The 19,275-nt window shown below is 39.7% G+C and overlaps 1 protein-coding gene across 1 annotated transcript in view; it reads left to right on the top strand.

The window, feature by feature from the left end:
* Window positions 1-17,539, top strand: part of clvs2 (clavesin 2) — a 47,254-nt gene extending 29,715 nt beyond the window's left edge. The window contains exons 3-5 of the mRNA XM_037685664.1: window positions 12,859-12,969; window positions 14,103-14,335; window positions 16,953-17,539. Coding sequence (XP_037541592.1) covers window positions 12,859-12,969; window positions 14,103-14,335; window positions 16,953-17,046 — 438 coding nt within the window. The 3' untranslated portion in view covers window positions 17,047-17,539. The remainder of the gene's footprint in view (window positions 1-12,858; window positions 12,970-14,102; window positions 14,336-16,952) is intronic.
* Window positions 17,540-19,275: the final 1,736 nt, after the last annotated feature.

Raw genomic sequence — 19,275 nt, 5'->3', positions numbered from 1 at the left:
TGAGGCCTAGCCATCTGGTATTACCCAGAAGCCACCCTGACTCTTGTCGAAACGTTTCTTTTTAACAAAAAAAACGAAGTCCAGATGACATGATTCAACCTTTTTTGTTGTTATATACCTGGATGACTGAGAAAACAAACTTTGTGTTTTTGAAACCATTAGTGAAAAGGCCAGACTTCAGGGGTATCTGAGGCAGGCTTGAAACACAAGAGTCAGGGTGGCTTCTGGGTAATACCAGATGGCTAGGCCTCAGACTGACGAAGCCTCTTGGATGAGGGGCGAAACGTTTCTTTTTAACAAAAAAAACGAAGTCCAGATGACATGATTCATCCTTTTTTGCTCCTCAGGATCGTTTGGTAAGAACGCCCTTAAAAAATAAATTTACTTTTTATAAAAAATATATATCTCACGGGGCGGCGACTGGAAGGATGAAGGATGTGATCAACTTTGGAAAGATTTGGCAACGTATGAAACCAAACTGTGACTGACTGAAGACACAAAACAGTCAACTGAGATCAATTCGTTCACCTTTAGGTGAATCTCGTTGAGACACTTTTTTCTTTCTTCTTCTTCTTCTTCTTTCAGCTGCTCTCTTCTTCAGGGGTCACCACAGCGAACTATCTCGCACAAAGACTTGCCCATTGTTTTTACATCGGGTGTCCTTCCTGACACAACCGCAGACCACCGAGCTACCACAGCCCTCTGTGTGGAGCAGAGCAGCTATGGCACCGGGGGAGCAAGTGGTGGGGTTAAGGGCCTTGCTCAAGGGCTCAGAGTGGGGCAAATGAGGGTGGACGTGGGTGTTTCATCTTTCCCACCCACATTTGATGTTGTCGGGGGAGTCAAACCGTCAACCTTCCGATCACAGGCTCGCCTTCTCTAACCTCTACGCCCCCACACCCCCCCCGTTGAGACACTCTATTCATGTTTATAATTGTTTAACTCTGATAGTAACAGGTGGTCATGTCTTTGCCTCTATGTGTGTGTGTGGGGGGGTCTGAGTTTCAGCTGAAAGTAGCAGCTTCTAATGTTCAGCTCTCTGAATCAGCTGCCTTTGTATGTTTTTAGGTTTTACTGTTGATGTGAGAGGTACTTAAGGGACAATCGTATTTGTCTCTCGAACCTCTTTCAACCTCACATGCTCCTCCCGGCTGCAAAGGTCTGCTGATCGTTTGCTTTTACTTTCCAGAGACCTCAGCTGGGCTTTTAGCTGCAGCCTGTAAATAATGGAGCCAACTGCTCCTGCAAGCTCCAAAGCTACTCGTTTGGGTCTGTGTTTCATAAAACACGCTCATCAACTAGAAGTTTGAATTTTCTTTAAGAGTTCGTTCCTGGTATTTTTCTTTTTTCTGTCTTTGAATACTTTTATAAAGGATTTTTTTTTTATGTATAACATTTAGGATCCCAGAAGTTGGTATATGTTTGATAAATAAACTGAAGTCTTCTTCTTTCTGCTTTTTCCTCTTCAGAAGTCTCCATAGTGAGTAATCCTCCATCTCACTCTGTCCTCCTGTGTCCTCTGTGTCCTCTGTGTCCTCTGTCCTCACTACAACTACCTCCATGTCCTCTCTAACTCCATCCATATGTCTCCTCTGTCTTTTTCCTGGCAGCTGCATTTCTAACATCCTTCTACCAATATACCCACTGTCCCTCCTCTGGACATGTCCAAACCACTGTCTCTCCTCTGGACATGTCCAAACCAACTCAGTCTGGCCTCTCTAACTTTATTTCCCAGTTGTTCAACCAGTGCTGTACTGCTGATGATCCCATTCCTAATCTGATCCTGAATCTTGTGGCTGAGTGGTTACAACAGTCGTCCTCCAATGCAAGAGTTGGGGGGTTCGATTCTACCAGCAGTCATATGCCTAAGTGTCCCTGGGCAAGACACTGAACCCCTCATTGCCTCCGATGTGTGTCCCATCAGTGCATGGATGTGATAAAGCTCTGATTATTCTTTGTACAGATCTAGTATAGAGCTGTATGAATGGGTAAATGAGGACACATGTGTTGTAAAGAGCTTTGAGTGTCTTGATTAGATATGAAAGTGAAATATAAGAACAGTCCATTTACCATTTATCCATCCTTGTCACTCCTAAGGAGAACCTCAACATCTTCACTTCTGCCACTTCCAGTTCTTTCTCATGTCTTTTTGTCCATGTCTCTGTCTCCAGAACATACAACATAGCTGGTCTCACCACTGTCTTGTAAACTTTTCCTTTAACCTTTGCTGACACCCTTTGGTCACAAATCACTCCTGAAACTTTTCTCCATCACTCCATCCTGCCTGGACTCTCTTCTTCACCTCTTTACTACACTCTCCATTTTCCTGGACAGTGGACCCCAAGTCCTTGAGGTCCTGCACCTTTGTGACCTCTGCTCCTTGTAGCCTCACTGCTCCACCTCCTCCCTCTCATTCACACACATGGACTCTGTCTTACTGACTTTCAGAAAATCTCACACATTTAAGTTAAAGATGATTCTCAGCTACTACCACATCATATCTGAGCACATTATCTGTACAATTAATTAAGTTGTACACTTGTTGGTGTTCACTAATGTTGATCATCTACGGAGGCCCTTGTTGCCTTCTGGCAGTTGATAATAAGTGAAACTAATAACTCTCCCCTCCCCCTGAAAGTTAGGGGTTTTCCCTTGTAGTGTGTTTTCTGAGTGCAGGAGTCGTTTCTTTAATTACCTTTGAAGTAAACAACCATAACAACATGATTTTACAGGTTGTGTCCCTGGGTTAGATTTAGAGGAGGATCTGCTGCCGTGCTTTGTCTTCAAGCAGGAAGTGGGTGTTGTTGTTTTTTACTCCTACCAAGCCCTGCGAAGAAAATCATTAGTAACGTGTTTATCTTCCTGAGTGACGCCACGGGGTCCTCGCAGGAGACCGGTTCAGCATCACAATACATAAATGTTGCTGTTATAAGGATAAATAAATCTGTAAACAGATCTATCTGCGTCTTGTGTCGCTCCTTATTCTCTTCTTTCTATCTGTAAACGCTCAGCGGTGACCTGCAGCAGGAGTCTAAAAATAAACTCCCTCGCCTGTTTGCCTAGGATCGACTGTGCCTCGCAGAAGGCCGGCATCAAAGGGAACGCTGAAGAGGTTCTGACCCTGAGGGCTCTGGACATTCTTCGCTCGTCTCTACTGAATATTTAAGATTCAACTTAAATAAATAAATATGTTGATTTTTTTAAATTCTGTGAACGAGATAAGAATGATTTTTTATATATATAAAGTTTCTCAAAACGATCCCATTGTTGCCATTTCTCTGTCGTGTGTTAATGCTCAGAGCATAGGCGTCGCAACATTATATGTGAAGGGGACGTGTCCCCCCCCCACATTCAAAAAATGTTCATTTGGGCCCCCCCACTTTTACTATAAAACATTAGTTCAGTCGGCACAGTTTCTCTTTCTTCGTGAACAAATCCATTCCACTTGAAGACTAGGAGAATACTCATGCCACTAAAAATCCACTCCAGGTTTTCCTGGTTACCTCCTCCAACCTGCTGTGTTTCTCCCGCCAGCAGTGTTTCTGTGCGTCTCCTCCTGCCTCGGCAGAAAACGCGCACAGGTGGAGGTTTGTGTTGCTCGCTAGCTTAGCAAGCTTAGTGCTGGCAGTTGTTGACCGGGTAGATTATCATAAACATATATACGTGGTTAGGAGGATGTTTAAGAGAAGTGCAGTGCTACGTCTGTAGCATGTTAGCTTAGCAGTAAGTGTGACGCTGTCAGACGCTGCAGGTGTAAGAGACGCGGTGTGTTCAGGTGCATTCAAGTTGAAATGTCTTTAAAACCCCACACCTTACTGTCCTCAAGCTTCGTGAGAAACATCCTTTAGATGAGTAGTGTTGAACACAAGTAAAAAAAAGTCCGGTGGCAATGTTTTTTATTTCTTTATAAACACAATAGTGCCGACCTGACGCTCTGTGTTAAAGCTCAATGTCTTTAAAACAGCTGAATTTACTCAAACTTGGTGAGAAACATGTTTTTAAATGGAATTAAAGTACGGAAATCTAGATGAAATGTTGCTTTTTTGTAAACTAGTTTACAATTTTTTGCACACTGGTGCACGCGCACGCACACACACTAGTGTCCCCCCACATTGCAGATGCTTCTGATGCCCATGGCTCAGAGTATGTGTTGAGGATGACTCTCAGCTACTACCATGCAGAATTGAAGCTCTTTGTCTAAAACTTTGAAAAAGGTAGTTGTGTGAATGTTTACACTCACACTGTTGTCATCCGTTTTTCTTCAGCAAGATTCTCGTCCCGCAGTTTTGAAGTTATTTCAACAAATCATAAATCAAAACATTCATCTCGTTCCGAACAGTTCTGCCATGAATTATGGTATTGGTGCAACTTTAGCTTTTTAAAATATTTAGCCTTTTCTGACATTTTTTTTTTCCTCATAGAAAAGTAATTGAGCTCTTTTTACATCCTTCAAATCTTAACCTTTTACTGCTCCTTCCACATTTTGTTCTGGTTCAGCTTTTTTTTTAGCTGCTTTCAGCTATTTTTCAGCTGTTCTGAGCTTCTTTCTACTTCTTTCTGCTAATTTCAGCTTGTTATGCTCCTTTCAGCTTATTTCTGCTAGTTTCAGCCTTTTCTGCCTTTTCAGCTACTATTTAGCTGTTTATTGCACTCATTTAAACTTTTCTCAGCCTAACTGAGCCAAAGTGCTCTCTCCACTTCTGGTAATTTAAGCTTCTTTCTGCTTTTTCGGGTAACTTTCAGCTGTTTATTTATTTATTTATTTTGTGTACTAATTTCAGCTTTTTTCAAATAATTTCCCTTTTTGTTTGTCCATTTATCTGTCGTTAATCATAAAGGGCTAACATGTTCTTTCTGCTTTCGTCTGCTAATTTAAGCTTGTTCTACCTTGTCAGCTTTCCCCCTTTTTAACATTTTTAAGCTTATTTCAGATGTTTTCAGATAAATTCAAGTGTTTTGTAGTAATTTCTGCTACATTCAGCTTGATTAACTTTTTTTTTGTTGTTGCTAATTTCAGCTTGTTATGCTCTTTTCAGCTTATTTCTGCTAGTTTCAGTTTCTTCAGCAACTATTTAGCTTTTTTTTATGCTAATCTAAGCTTTTTCAGCTAATGCCACATTTTTTGCACTCATTTCAACATTTCTCAGCTTAATTCACCAAAAATGTGTTCTCTCTCTTTTCTTTTGGTAATTTAAGCTTATTTTTGCTTTTTCAGCTACTTTTCAGCTGTATTTTTCATTTATTTTTGCAAATTTAAACTTTTTTCAGATAATTTCCACATTTTTGTGCCCATTTTTGCTTCTTTCAGCCTAATTGGGCAAACATGTTGTTTCTGCTTTTGTCTGCTAATTTAAACTTGTTCTACCTTTAGCTACATTTTAGCATTTTTTAGCTAATTTCAGCTGTTAATTTAGCTAATTTCTTAATTTTTTGTGCTAATTTCTGCTTATTTAAACCAAATTAATCAAATATGTCTTCTTTCTGCTTTCTTCTGCTAACTTGGGCTTGTTCTTCCATTTCAACTACATTTCAGCATATTTTAGCTAATTTCAGCTGTTTTTCAGCTCTTCAGCAATAAGCATTCTCACTGCATTTTCACAGGAAATGCAATTTCTCTAGTTATCTTTGTGTTGGTAAAGTTCAGTTAGCTGTGGCAGCCATTGAGAACTGGGCTGACTTCAAAAGTTAATTAAATGTACATAATTATTTTCTGAAAATGTCTGAACTTGTTCAGCGATTCTTCAGATATTTTGCTAAAAGTAAACAAACGAACCAAAACAGAGATGAGCAAAAACACGACGACTGCAACTCTGCCTTTGCCTTCAGCAACGGGCGATGATCAAAAGGAAAAGTTTCAGTAAAAAGTTGCTGGAAGCTCTGCAACCTGTTTAATTTAGTGGTTTTCTCTTAAACGTGATTTGTGCAGCAGTGAATTAGTGATAATCTGATGCTGCAGAGAACGTAACTCTCACTGCCGTCGACGTCCCAGGCTCACAAGCACCATCATGTTTACGAAATAAAACTTTTAAAATTGTGAGAAAATCTTGCAGAAAAGTTCATTCTGTATTTTCTGCTGGAGGAATCCAGCTGACCTCACGGTGCTTTTACCATTTCTTTGTCATCATTTGTTAGCTTTCCGGTTGTGGTCGGTTCTTTAATGAGCTCGTTATGAGAGTTAGACGGTAAAATTCAATTAGGTTCTCATTGATCTAATCTGACAGCGTCGATCAAGCTCAGGACAAAGTGCAGCATCATGACCTGTTCAGCTCAGTGATATTTGGTTAAATAATGTTTTATCGAACGTATTTGAAGCTTTCACTTCCATCTGCAGATATTAAGTGTGACTTCTTCCATACTTCTTTGATGTTTTCCTGATGTTTTTTCGTCTCATCTATTAAAATATTCATAAATTAACATTCAAGATTAACAAGATTTTTTATGTTTGGGGTATTATCTTCCATCTTTTAAAGAATAATGTTCAAACAAAGAGAAGTGGAGGTTGTACAGCTTCAATAAATTTTTACCTGTTTCCTTCTTTCCATCTCATTTCCTGTCAGATCTAGTCAGTTTTTGTTCGCTCCTCTCACTGCAGCGTCCTCCACCTACATGTTTGACCCTTTACAACTATTACATTTTTCCTTCAGACCTCGGTTGGTCGACGGCAGGTCAGTCCTTCAGCTGCTGCGCCTCCTCCTCCTTTAGTCCCTCTGGTGGAGCGGAAGCCCTGCAGCTCATTTTCCATTTTTAGTATTTCATGTTTAATGCAGCAGGTCCCTTCATCAAAGCTAAAATGTCTGCAAAGCAAAGGGCAGGCCAGAGGTTTGGACTCGGATGAGCCCAGAGGCATCTCGTACCTGAGAAGAGAGAAGACATAAAGATCCAGAACAAAAAATAATAATTAATAATGGCATTTTGTTTCAAGTTGTTGATCACCGGAGCAGAAAAAAAACAAAAAAACATAATATTCAACGATGCCTCTTAACCTGTACATCTAACTAAACGTGTATTCACATGTGGAGTTACTGCTGCAGAAGAAAGACCAGGAGATCTTCACATCCACACAAAATTACATCTAAAACAGAAAGAAATCCTATTTGAAGTCCACACTTTTGTTTTTGATCCTGCATGACACAGAATGGACGGTTTGGAGCACTTTATTATACTTTTATTGCCATTTTTAACTGTAGTCTAAACTGTAATCACTGCAGGACTTGTAATTGTTGCAGCTATACCCAGATACAACGACCCAGGAGATCAGATACGAAGACTCCAAATATATTTACAATATTTATTTATTATTATTTATTTACTGCTCTTTCTGATGGTAGGATAGGAGTCAGTTGTGGGGAGAGATGACCCAGTGGTTCCAGGTGAAGAAGGTGAACGTCTGAGTGATGGTTCCAGGCATGAGGCAGATGAGGAGGCACAGGAGAGTTCGAGGTCCATAGAGGAGAATCCAGGGGATAGGAGAACAATTAGAAGGATTATACTGGAAACACAACGAACATAAAGTCAGTTAATCTAAACATCACAAGTAAAAGTTCAGAACACAACACTGGCAGGTAATGCTCCAGCACTGACTGGAAGTCCTCTGCAGCCCTTTATGCTCCTGATGCTCATCAAGCTGATGGTCCAGATGTGGCTGCAGGGAACTGACGGAGCAGAACTCCCACAGGACTGACTTTAACACAAAGAATTTTAATCCCATGGTCTCAGCAGCAACATGTAAATTATTTTGTAATGTATATAAAATATATTAAATAATACTGTATATTAATAAAGTATTAAAGGTTGGCTAAAAAGAAAGTGGGATTTCATTTCAAAGATGCACAGATCTGCAGCTCCGTTAGCAATCACATTTTGTAGCTTTGCATGAAAACTTGGATTTTTGTTTGTTTGTTTATTTGTTTGTTGTTTGCACATGCAACCCTGAAAGATGGCATGATGATAATGTGACGATGTGGAGAACATAAAACTAACATCACTGATATAAAATAAACTATATTCACATATTTTTACACTTTCATGTCAAAAGCAAAGTAAAGATATACTGTATTTTTGTTTGTGGTAGTTATATACCGGTATATACTGTGTATATATATATATATATATATATATATATACATTGGTATTTCGGATCAGAGTGGATGTACAAAGATTTAAACTGCCACAGCCGTGTTTTTGTCAAATGTGCACAGTGTTTTTTTAATGAACTCAGACGTTTCTCTTTTGGGTCAGACTGACCCGGCAGTCTGCAGAGTCTCTTTGCAGCATCTGTGAGTTTTACACTTTGTGTCATTTTTTTGTGGTGAATCGTGACAAATCAAATAAAAACCCTCACATTTTATGTTGTCCACTCGTAGACTGTAAAAAACTGGAAGGAGCTGTTCGCTGTAATGTATGAAGCTGAAAATAAAAAGAAATACGACCACTTCTTATGATGCCTCCATCTCAGAGCTGAATCAGAGGCAGACTGATGATGATGATTTAGTGTTTGTGCATCATTTTTAGTCTTTGCACATCCTAAACCACTTTAATTAGTGTTTTGTTTTGTTTTTTGTCCAAAGCATTGACTAAGAAAACAAATATAGAACTAGATAAACTGAATTTTCTGCAAAAATGCAGTGAATTTGTTTTGCTGAATGATTTCTGCGTAAAGCTGCTGAAGAAGCTGAAACCAGGCTAAAAGGTTTTGTGGCTAAACTGTTAATGTGCGTTGAATTGGAACAGCTGACATTAGGAAAATAACAGCCGGAAGCAGTTTAAAAACAGAAACAGAAGAAATGTGTAGAAAATGCTGAAAAAAAGCATAAATGTAGCAGAATTGAGCAGAATAAGCTGTAAAGGGCAGAGAGGCTGAATAGATTTAAAAAAATAAAAAATTAGCAAAAAAGAAACTGAAATTATCCGAAAGAAGCTGAAAGGAGCGTAGGATTTTTAAATAATTTAAAAAATGTGCATAAGATGGAAATTAGTAAAAACAAAACGGCAGAAAAAAGGCTAAAATTTCTGAACAATAAAATAAAAAAGTAGCTGAAAAATCAGAATAAGATTTAAATTAGTAGGAAAAAATGCTGAAAGGAGCAGAAATATAGCTGAAAAAGCTTAAATGAGCAAAAAGAAGCCGAAGAAAAGCTGAAATGAGCAACAAAATGAGCAACAAAAGAGAAAGATGTGGAGATTCACTCATTTAGCCAGAAAAACATGGCTGAAAAAGCTAAATGTTTCAAAAAGTAAAAACAGCACCTGTACCAAACGTGATGTCAGGAATGTCCTGAATGAGCTGAACGTTCTGATACAAGAGTTGTTGAAATAGCTCAAAAACTGTGGAACAGGACACGTGATGAGAAAGAAAAACGGACCTCCCCAGTGATTCATAAACATTCACACTAATAATGATTTTGTCCAGAGAATATTATCGGGCATTACGTAATCTCTGTGACATTTTGCTGACATCAGACATTTATTGATTCATTTCCATAAATCTAAGAAGTGATCATTTGTCAGTTGGTGTTTGAGATGAACTTCCTGTTTTGCTGCGAGTCCAGAAGTCTCGTAACTTTCTGCAGCTTGTCCGTCGACAACATTTCTGCTGCTGAAGCAGAAACTTTTGCAGTGACGTTGGTGCTGAGGACTCACTTTGGGCCAGTCAGAACCCAGACCTGAGCTGTCCACGTGCACTGTCTCCTTCTCGCCCACACAGCTCAACCTTTTTTTTTTTTTTTTTTTACATAAATGTCTGCCTAAAGCAGTTTTCCTCGTCAGCTCTTCGATCAGAATGTACTCTCTGCATCACCAGGACTCTCTCACACACAGTGGACTGTAATTAGAACTAGAAAAAATAAAACAAGTAATAACTTTGAAATGCATGATTCCATTGCTCGACGCTGCTCATGATCATGCCTCTGCAGAAATATTCAAACTGTTTAAATTGAGGCCTAAAATCATTTGAAGCCAACAAGCCTCTACACAGAAGTTGCACGGGAAACGAGTCATCATCTCCTGACGGTCATGAACAATTAGTGTTGGAGGAAAATAGTCTTTATTTATCTCACTTACTCAAAAGAGCCACACTCGACAGCACGAGGAGACTTTTAACCTTATTTACTTGCATGCTCAGATTTTCAGGACAGGTTGCACAGATATACAGGAAGTACAAACATGAAGACCAGTCAAGAGAATCTGTCACGAGTCGTCTGCCAAGCTTGTTTTTATTCTCTTATCAGTTGAGCTTCTGGTGCCAGCTGCAGCCTGAGCCAGCTCCTCATCCAGCTCTCTCTGCTGACAAACATATGGTTCATGGGCAGAGTTAACATCCATAAACTTTGACCAAAAATTACTTGACAATTAGAAATTCAAATGGTCGGAATAGGAGGAAGTAATCAGTGTAGTCCGAAAAAGGTGGACTAGAAAATACTAATATGATCAATAATGCTAATATTTTATGATTTAGACAATTTTTCAAGCACATCGTTTCTCCAACTTGTTAAATGTTTAACCTTAATTGAACCAAGTTGTTGGAGAAAATCTTTCTCTAACGTTGTTTACCCAAAAGAGCCACGCTCAACGGCAGGAGAAGATTTCTAACTGGTTCATACCTGCAAGGTCAGAGTTCAGGAGAGGTTAAATATTAATATACACATACAGTATGCATCTATGTATACGCATGAAAACCAGTCAGAGAAAACAGCCACGAGCCTCGTTGTCTGCTTCTATACTCCTCTCAGCTCAAAGTTCACAGAGTTCAGGAGTTGCAGCCTTCTTACACAGCGCCCTCCGTCTACACAAACATATGGTTCATGGGCAGAGTCTTGGGGGACGGTTTCGGCTTGTTTTGGGCTTCTTGTCCTCAGAGCAGAGAGGAGGAATGTTCTCAGTTCTGGTGATTAAAAACATCCATAACATCTGATCAAAACTCTGGTGGGTAAACACTCACACTCCGATCCGTTCCTCCACTGAGCAGTCGTGGTCGGGCTTTGGTTTCTGAGTGCGAGACCTGAGCACGGGTGACTCGGACCAGGTTGATTAGTTCTCTCACTTTAGAGTCCGAATCATGACTGTGGAGCCCAGAGACTGAGGACACACAAACATAAAGCCTCTGCTAAAAAACTAATAAATAACTTTTATATTTTTAAATGATAAAAACATTTTCGCAATAATTTTATCTAAGTCAAATTCACTTTAATCTGTCACTCTCAGTTAAAAAAGTGGCATTATTAAAGTCAACATTTTTGATATTATCTAAAAGTCAAATTATTAAATATATTAAACTTTTTTATTACGTTTAGATTAAATATTGTGTAATTAAAGTCATATTAATAAGTTTTGTTCTAATTAGAACAATCCTGAATGACAACACTGCTGTCACGTTCCCATTATCTCTTGATGCTGTTATAAGCCTAATTAAATCTTAATTTTTTAAAGGTCATACGTAGCACAAGCACCAAAAACCATAGCCAGCGTCACATAAATGATATTTACAATTATAAATTAGAATGGCTGTAGTAGGACAAAGTACACAGCTCGAGTTTTGTTGCAAAAATCAACAAGAAGAAGAAGATTGAAGATTCTTCATAGTGATTTGCATCACATGTGGTACATGAGGTGGAACAAAACTGTGTGCTCAAGGTCCCAGTTACACCCAAAAATAGCAAAAACATAAATACTATAAAAGGATCTAAGATATATACTAAACAATAAAATATAATATAATGCGGTGTCTTAAACAGCAGCCTGAACATAAGAAGATAAACAATAATAATAAGAACAATAAAGAGAAAGAGAATCAGAACATCGTGCGGTTTCAGTGCACACTAACTGTGTCCAGACCTGGGAGCAATGCGGCTCCGACGCTGCACGCTGACCTGCATGCACTCGTTCCCTCCAGACTTCGAGCTGCGGTGCCTCCAAAGCAGACCAGACCATTTCCTCCTGAATCTGCCGTTAGAGGCCGATTCCAAACGTAACCTAACGAGACGGGACGGGAAAGTCACAGAGATAATTTTGTGTTTACTGGACGTCACTGGATGTCAGAGGTTTTCTGTTTGGAAAGAGTCCCTTTGAATCATCCTGATGGAAAATGGCTCTTTGAGGAGTTCATCACAACAAGTTCCTTTAAATATTAAACTCTGATTCCACCTGACAGTGGGAGTAACATCTTTGTTGTTGAAGGACCAATTCATGAGAACTGTCTATTTAAGGTTGTCATGCAATAATGGTAATATGCACGTTTTGAACATGCTTTTATTCCACATAGTAAGTAGATTATAGGTTAAAGTTAGAAAATAACATATTTTGTTATTGAATATACATTTTTTTCCTGCTTCTTATTTAAAAAAGACATTAAATTCTGTACAATTGACTGGGTTACAGTCATTTAGTGGCATTTTATTTTTTTAATTCATCTAATTAAATTAAAGAGTTTAAAAATGTAATTGTGTGTTTTTAGAGTTTGTTGTGTTCTTACTTTTTTACATTTATTTATTTGAGCTTTTTAATAGTCTAATATCTATTTGAAAAGTGTTCGTTTCAGTTTCGTTTGTTTGGTGCCAGTTGTTTCCTAAAGTCATATAATAATCTTTTAACATACATTGTGTTTAGGGATTTTATTTTGACGGTTTCCTTTCATGTTCATGTGAAAGCCTTTCAGTTATAAAGTCTCTTACTTTTTGTAAATTATCAATTTTAAAAGTTTTTAAAGCTGATATTTTCAACAAAATGCTAAATAAAATAAAAAAGACAACTATTGTTAAGCGTTAGCCGTCACTCTGTGCACATCTGCAGCTTCAAAACACAACTGTTGAACAAGATGCTCGTGTTTAACTTCCTGTTTTCTTGTGTTACTTGTGTTTGGAACAGGACAGCTTTCCTGCCAGGTTTGGAGGGATCCATTTCGTGAACCAGCCCTGGTACATCCACGCCCTCTACACCGTCATCAGACCTTTCCTCAAGGACAAAACCAGGAAGAGGGTATGACTTTATTTAAAGACAAATGTTGTTTTAATAGTAAATTTACTGAGACTTTAACATTTACCAAATGGATACACTGGAAATACAGGTGTTAAAATATAGATTTAATTATTAAAAACAGAAAAACATGAAAAGGGTTTCAGATGTATCCCATGATGCAGTGCATCTGCCAGCACAGCCCCGCCCACATTAATGTCAGACCTTGCTTCTTAACTTTAACTCCATTGAATTTGAACATGTGAGTTTTGAAACAAACTAGAAAATTCTTTTGACAGGGACTGCCACGTTGCAGACGTTTAAAATTGTTGATTTGACAGTAATCTGTGTTGGGGTTCATTCTCAGCTACCCTACACCAAATTTCAGCTTAATATCTCTTTAAAATGGCTGATTTATGGTACTTCTTCTTTTTAGCTCAGGCTACCATTTTGGATTTCTGATTTGCAACCAGAGTCCATTAGAGATTGTTCTCAGTTACCATATCACCAAATTTCAGCTACAAAGCTCTGAAAACCTTTGAGTTATATCCGTTTGAAATTAGCTTTTGCAGCCATCTTGCATTTTTAGGTTTGAATTCAGAATGTGTTGTGCGTTGCTGTCGGGTACCACCACACAAAACTTCAGCTCATTCTCTTTTAAAATAGCTATGGTGGCCATCTTGGATTTTGAATTTTGTATTAAGAATTTAAACAACTCTCTCTCAGCTACAAACATACCAAATTTTAACTCAATATCTAAAAAAAGTGACTGCGTTATAGTCAATTTTGAGTTTTCTGAGGCAGCCATCTTGATCCAAAATGGCTCCAAAAGATAATTTGTTCAGATACTTCTTCCCCTAGGTCATGTGACCTCACTGTGGCAGTTAGAGGCTGTCAAAGTTCTCTCATTGTTTTCAATGAGAAAAAAAATTATCTTTGTTTGCACATTATGTTGCCATGGTAACTCAAAATGCCAATTAAAGTAAAAGCACCAAGCCGGTTGTTTTGATGTAAAATTTGTGGGGGGACACGATGTGATTTGGGCCACATTAAAGTTGATAGAAGCTTTTTCAGGTGGATAATAATCGGTGACTGCCTTAAAAGTCTTCAAACCAGAAACGTTCCTCTAATGGTTCTGCATTTACTTCCCTCTGAAGATCTTCATGCACGGCAACAACCTGAACAGCCTCCACCAGCTCATCCACCCAGAGATCCTGCCGTCTGAGCTGGGGGGGATGATGCCGCCGTACGACATGGGGACGTGGGCCCGCACGCTGCTGGACCACGCCTACGACGAGGAGACGGACTACTGCCCCGAGTCCTACACCCTGTCGGTCCAGGACCTGGAGAGAGACCTGGAGAAGAACATGTCTCCAAAAAGCATGAAGAGGTCAGTGTCAGACTTCCAACTCGTCTGTTTTATGTTTTCATCTGGAGCAGAGCGTCAGCGTGAAGCTGCTCAGGTTTTCTTTATAAAGTAAATAACTGAAACAATTAGAACTCGTTTTCTTCTTGTCATCGTTGGTTCCACTCAGGAGGATAAAAATGCACTAACTGGTTCAATATATTTGCATTCATTTGATTATTTTCTTTATTCTGCAAGAAACAATGAGTTTGTAGAAATGAGCAGACTAATTAATGTGTCAAATAAGAAAATAGAAAAAAGACGAATATTAAGTAAGTAAATGTATTTCATGTGCAAACCTTTCAGAAAGTAAAATAAAAAGTCTTTCAAACATTTCATATATATATATATATATATATATATATATATGGAAGAAATTAGGAAATGACTGCAGATGTTTAGGTAAATGTTTGCTGTGTGTTCCCCTCATTGTTTCACTGATTAATCTTGACAGATTATATCAACTTAAAGACCAGTTTGTTGTTTTTTTTCTGTGAATTTGTTTGACATTTCCGGCTGTATCATGTCGCCCTATAGGCGAGTGTTTAATGTGATTTAGTGTGACAGTAACTCGTCTGCTTGCTGTGAGACACGAGCAGACACGTCCTCTTAAACACGCTGGTGTTACGGAGAACAACAATCTGTCCCTGCAGGGCACTGCAGCGCTGCCATTTATCACCCAGTCATCCAACCATCCATTATCTTTACCCACTTCTTCCTTTACGGGTCACTGGCGCCCATGTCCAGCAGTGTGTGCGAGAGAGGGGGGGACACCCTGGACTGTCCATCATAGGGACAGAGACAAACGAGGCAAACAACCATTCACTCTCTCATTCAATTTAGAGTCACCAATCAGCCTAACATGCATGTTTTTGGTCTGTGGGAGGTACCCGGAGAAAACCCATGCAAGCACGGAGAGAACATGCAAACTCCACCCAGAAAGACCCCCAGCTGGGATTTGAACCTGCGACTTTCTCGCTGAGAGGCGACATCCTCTAATTGTCACACTGTGTCATTAAACACGCCCTCAGTGGTCCAGTAAGGTTGAGTCAGGTCCTCTGGATGAATTCTTCTTGTTGAAACGTTTAGTCCTGTATCCATCCCTTCAGGTTTTAGTCGTCTCTGACGCCACTTTATTTTAGCTGAAGATGAACACAAATGTTTGGTTAGATGCAGTGGAACCTTCATCAACGCATCGCTCCAGTCCCATCACCTAATCCTCCAAATCTGACCCAGTCAGCAGCAGCAATAGTTACCAGAACCCTGTGGGTAATGTACTTTATAAGGTGTGGCCATACTTTACAGTTAGTGGTGCTGAAGCTGAGTCCCAGCAGGTTTCTGTGAAGTCAGGGTATGATATATAAAGTAACAGTAAACAAAATAAGTGTTGGTCCACCTCAAATTAATTCAACCTTAATTTATACAGATAAATCACATTGAGCCTCGAGGACTCATTTACAAGTGAGACCAGACAAAAAGTAATGAAAGTTACACATGTAGGATTTGGAGGCAAAAAATAATCCTAATAGACTCTCACTCTATGGCCGAGGAACAATAGCCTGAAATTGAAAAAAACACCCCGCACATAAGCACATAATGATGCAGACATTCCATGGGGGAAGGGAGATGACAAGGGCGGTGAACGTGTCCAAGGACACTCCAGAGGCACTGTAGGAGTTCTGATAAGAGTGGTACAATTAGCCAGTTCCCTCTGGTGAGATCCATAAACACTCTGGGGGGTGCCGAGGTCGACCTAGAGTCAGAGATTCTTTATTGTCATTGAACAAAATTATGTACACAGGGTCCCAGTTACATCCAACATTAAATTGTAAAAGAAAAACAATGATAACTGCTAAGATATGAACCAAGAAAAACTTCAACTAAAAATACACTAAGCACTAATAAAAAAAACATTACGTCGAACAGCAGCACGAACATGAGTCTGTGTGAGCAGATGAGCACGCATGAACACAGCAACATGAAACAGATCAGCAGCAACATGAAACAGATCAGCAGCAACATGATATGGTTTTTCACAGTGATTATTCTGGTTAGAGATTCATGAGTCTAACAGTCTCAGGGTAGAAGCTGTTCCTCAGTCTAGTGGTTCTACACTTAATGCTCCTCAACCTCCTTCCTGAGGGGAGAGGAGCTAAAAGTGTGTGTGCTGGGTGAGTGGGGTCCTTCATGATGCAGGTGGCCCTCTTCCAGCATCTGGAGGTGTTTGTGATGGTGGGGAGACTGACTCCAACAGTTTTCTGTGCTAGGACAGCACCAGAGAAAATCCAAGAGTCCTGAAATGATGACGCAATGTTTATTCAGCCGGGTCCCTCTGATAGGTCCGCAGACTTCCTCAGTGGGAGATGGGAGGGGCTATATGTAGGTAAATGCTGTATATAAAGAAGTAAAGACCTTTAAATGGGAAACAATACCAGATATTGTGTTCCTCTGCTTCACAGATTGTTTCTAAAGCCTAAGAAGCAGCAAAGTGGAACCCGCTGATCAAGTTGTGATTCAGTTTTAGTCCTGGTCTTGTTCATCAGATCCAAACAGCCTTTAGAAGACACTGATGCTCACGGTGTTGGCCTTTTTGTTTGTGCAGGTCTCAGTCAGTGGTGGAGCCAGGAGTCCTGAAGAGACCAGACAAAGTCAAGAGTGAAGAAGACAACATGCAGCCGCTGCTCTCGCTGGACTAAAACCACAAGATTACAGCTCAGAAGCAGAAACAACGTTGCAACACACGGAAACACTCATCTGTGCACACGTCCTGCAAAAAGACCTTCCTGCAGGAAACTTTGCTGCAGCTTTTGGAAGAACAGACGACCTGCAGAGCGGAGGCATCTCCCTTGGACAAAAGAGCTCGTGATGTTCTTCGATACAGGATATTTATTTATTTAGTTACATGTCAAGTGCCAATTCCAGAATCTGTAAATATGACGTCTTTAAACAATCCAGAAAAAGCAGGGAAGGTGCAGAGCAGGCAGAGGTGCCACGAATGTGTGAAGTTCTACCCCAGTTTCAAACTATCCCATCGATTGAAGGACGAGAAGAAACTTTACATCAGATTTCAAGGAAGACTTGAGGCCGCAGCTTCCAAATAAGCATTTTTATTTTATTTTTATTGTTTTTGTGCAGTAATCTGAAGAAAACCATCCACCTGGGCAGGAAGGAACGCTCAGATTAATCAGGTGAGACGATGATGAGCTGGTTCCCAAACTGGCAAACAGCCTCTGGTTTTAATGGAGTTTATTGGCTTGTTACCAGATCGACATCTTTCCTAAAATAATGTCGCTCCAGTTATCTCGTGGAAAAGCAAAGCTCTCTTCTCGGTAAGAGTTGTCTCAATGAATCATCTGCTTTTTCCCTCCAGCCATCTTCTTTCTGGTTCTGACCCAGATGTCACAGAAAGCAGCACTTTCCTCCACCGTTAAAGAAAACTCCGAAGCTGCAGGCTCCTCTCAAACAACTCACGTCACCGCGTGTCCGTCTGGCACAAGATTGATTCTTTAACGGGTTGCCCCAAAAACACAGGGCTGCATTTTGTTTTTTTAATTCTTAGCAGAGAAAATACATCAAAATGTTCCGGGACAAGTTGTGTTTTTATTCTTCTTCATGTGTTATCACAGCTTAGAAACAGTTTTTGTTTTCTCTACAGCATTTATAGAATTACAGGATTGTCTTTTTCTGCTCGTTTGCAGGAAAGAACGCTCGATATTTTAGTTTAGAGGTCGTTAAATTAGCTGAAATTTTATGATTCGACACACTTGTGTAACAATTCTCATGAGCTCTCAGCTCCCTCCCTGCTACATAATCACTTCTGCAGAAGTTATAACATTCATGTGCCCAAAGGAAAATTTCAAGCTCATTAAATCTTTACCTTTGACACACAAAAATATCTAATTGACTCGTTTAAATCAGGTCAGCTGTCCTGAAATTAAAGTTTTTATCCTGCATGTTTCAAATCAAACGGATGCATTTTTACACCCTGCACATGCACTTGTTCATGCAGCAACATCATGTTCTTTTAACACAATGTTCAATAAAAAATAATGTGTTCATGACAATAAGTCATATTTTAAACCTGGCTGCTCAAAATGACGCCACGCGGCTGCAGGTCACTAACCCTCGGGGTTCAGGGAGAAAATCCACGTTATGTTTTTTCAATTTAAATTATTTTGGATCTTTAAGTGATTTTTTTAACGCTTCACCACGTTATCACATTCTGCTGCGACTGCTGGAGGTGATCTGGACTCGTTGTGAGAAAAGACACACATTCTATGTTGTGCCAACAATGTTCACTCAGGTCATCTGGACGGTTTCTTTTTTGTGCTGAGACGTTTCACCCTCCATCCAAAGGGCTTCATCAGTCTGAAGAAACACCAAATAAAACTGATCCTCCACCGACAACTTACTCCAGAGTGGAAAAAAACAGTTATGTTGGTGCTAAGATGGTCTCTGGGACACGCCCTCTCCTCCAGTGCCCGCCCTCTCCCTCATCAACAGTCATGTCAAACTGGTTCAAAACACCAAAGTCCATGCTCAATAATCCAGGTATAAAATCCAGGGCAGTTTCGTCCTCCATCCACCTGGATTTTGGTGTCCATCTGTCAATCCGTTTTGTTTGGTGTTTCCTCAGACTGATGAAGCTCTTTGGATGGAGGGTGAAACGTCTCAGCACAAAAAAGAAATCATCCAGATGACCTGACTGAACATTGTTGGATTTTATACCTGGATTATTGAGCATGGACTTTGGTATTCTGTGGTCTCCCTTAACTCAGTGTTTGTGAACAACAAACAACATTAGAAAGTTGTGACTTATTGTTGAGTTAAGAAATTTGCAGAAGTGCCGGTCGTGCACATTGTTTTATTGCCCACCTCAGCTCAGTTTGCACCCACCTCGACACCTGCCCCTCCTTTTTGATTTA

This window comes from Nematolebias whitei, chromosome 12 (assembly GCF_014905685.2).
Source record: "Nematolebias whitei isolate Nwh7 chromosome 12, NemWhi1, whole genome shotgun sequence".
Classification (NCBI taxonomy): Eukaryota; Metazoa; Chordata; class Actinopteri; order Cyprinodontiformes; family Rivulidae; genus Nematolebias; species Nematolebias whitei.
Note: the sequence above shows the minus strand (reverse complement) of the source record. Positions and strands in the feature narration are given on the sequence as shown.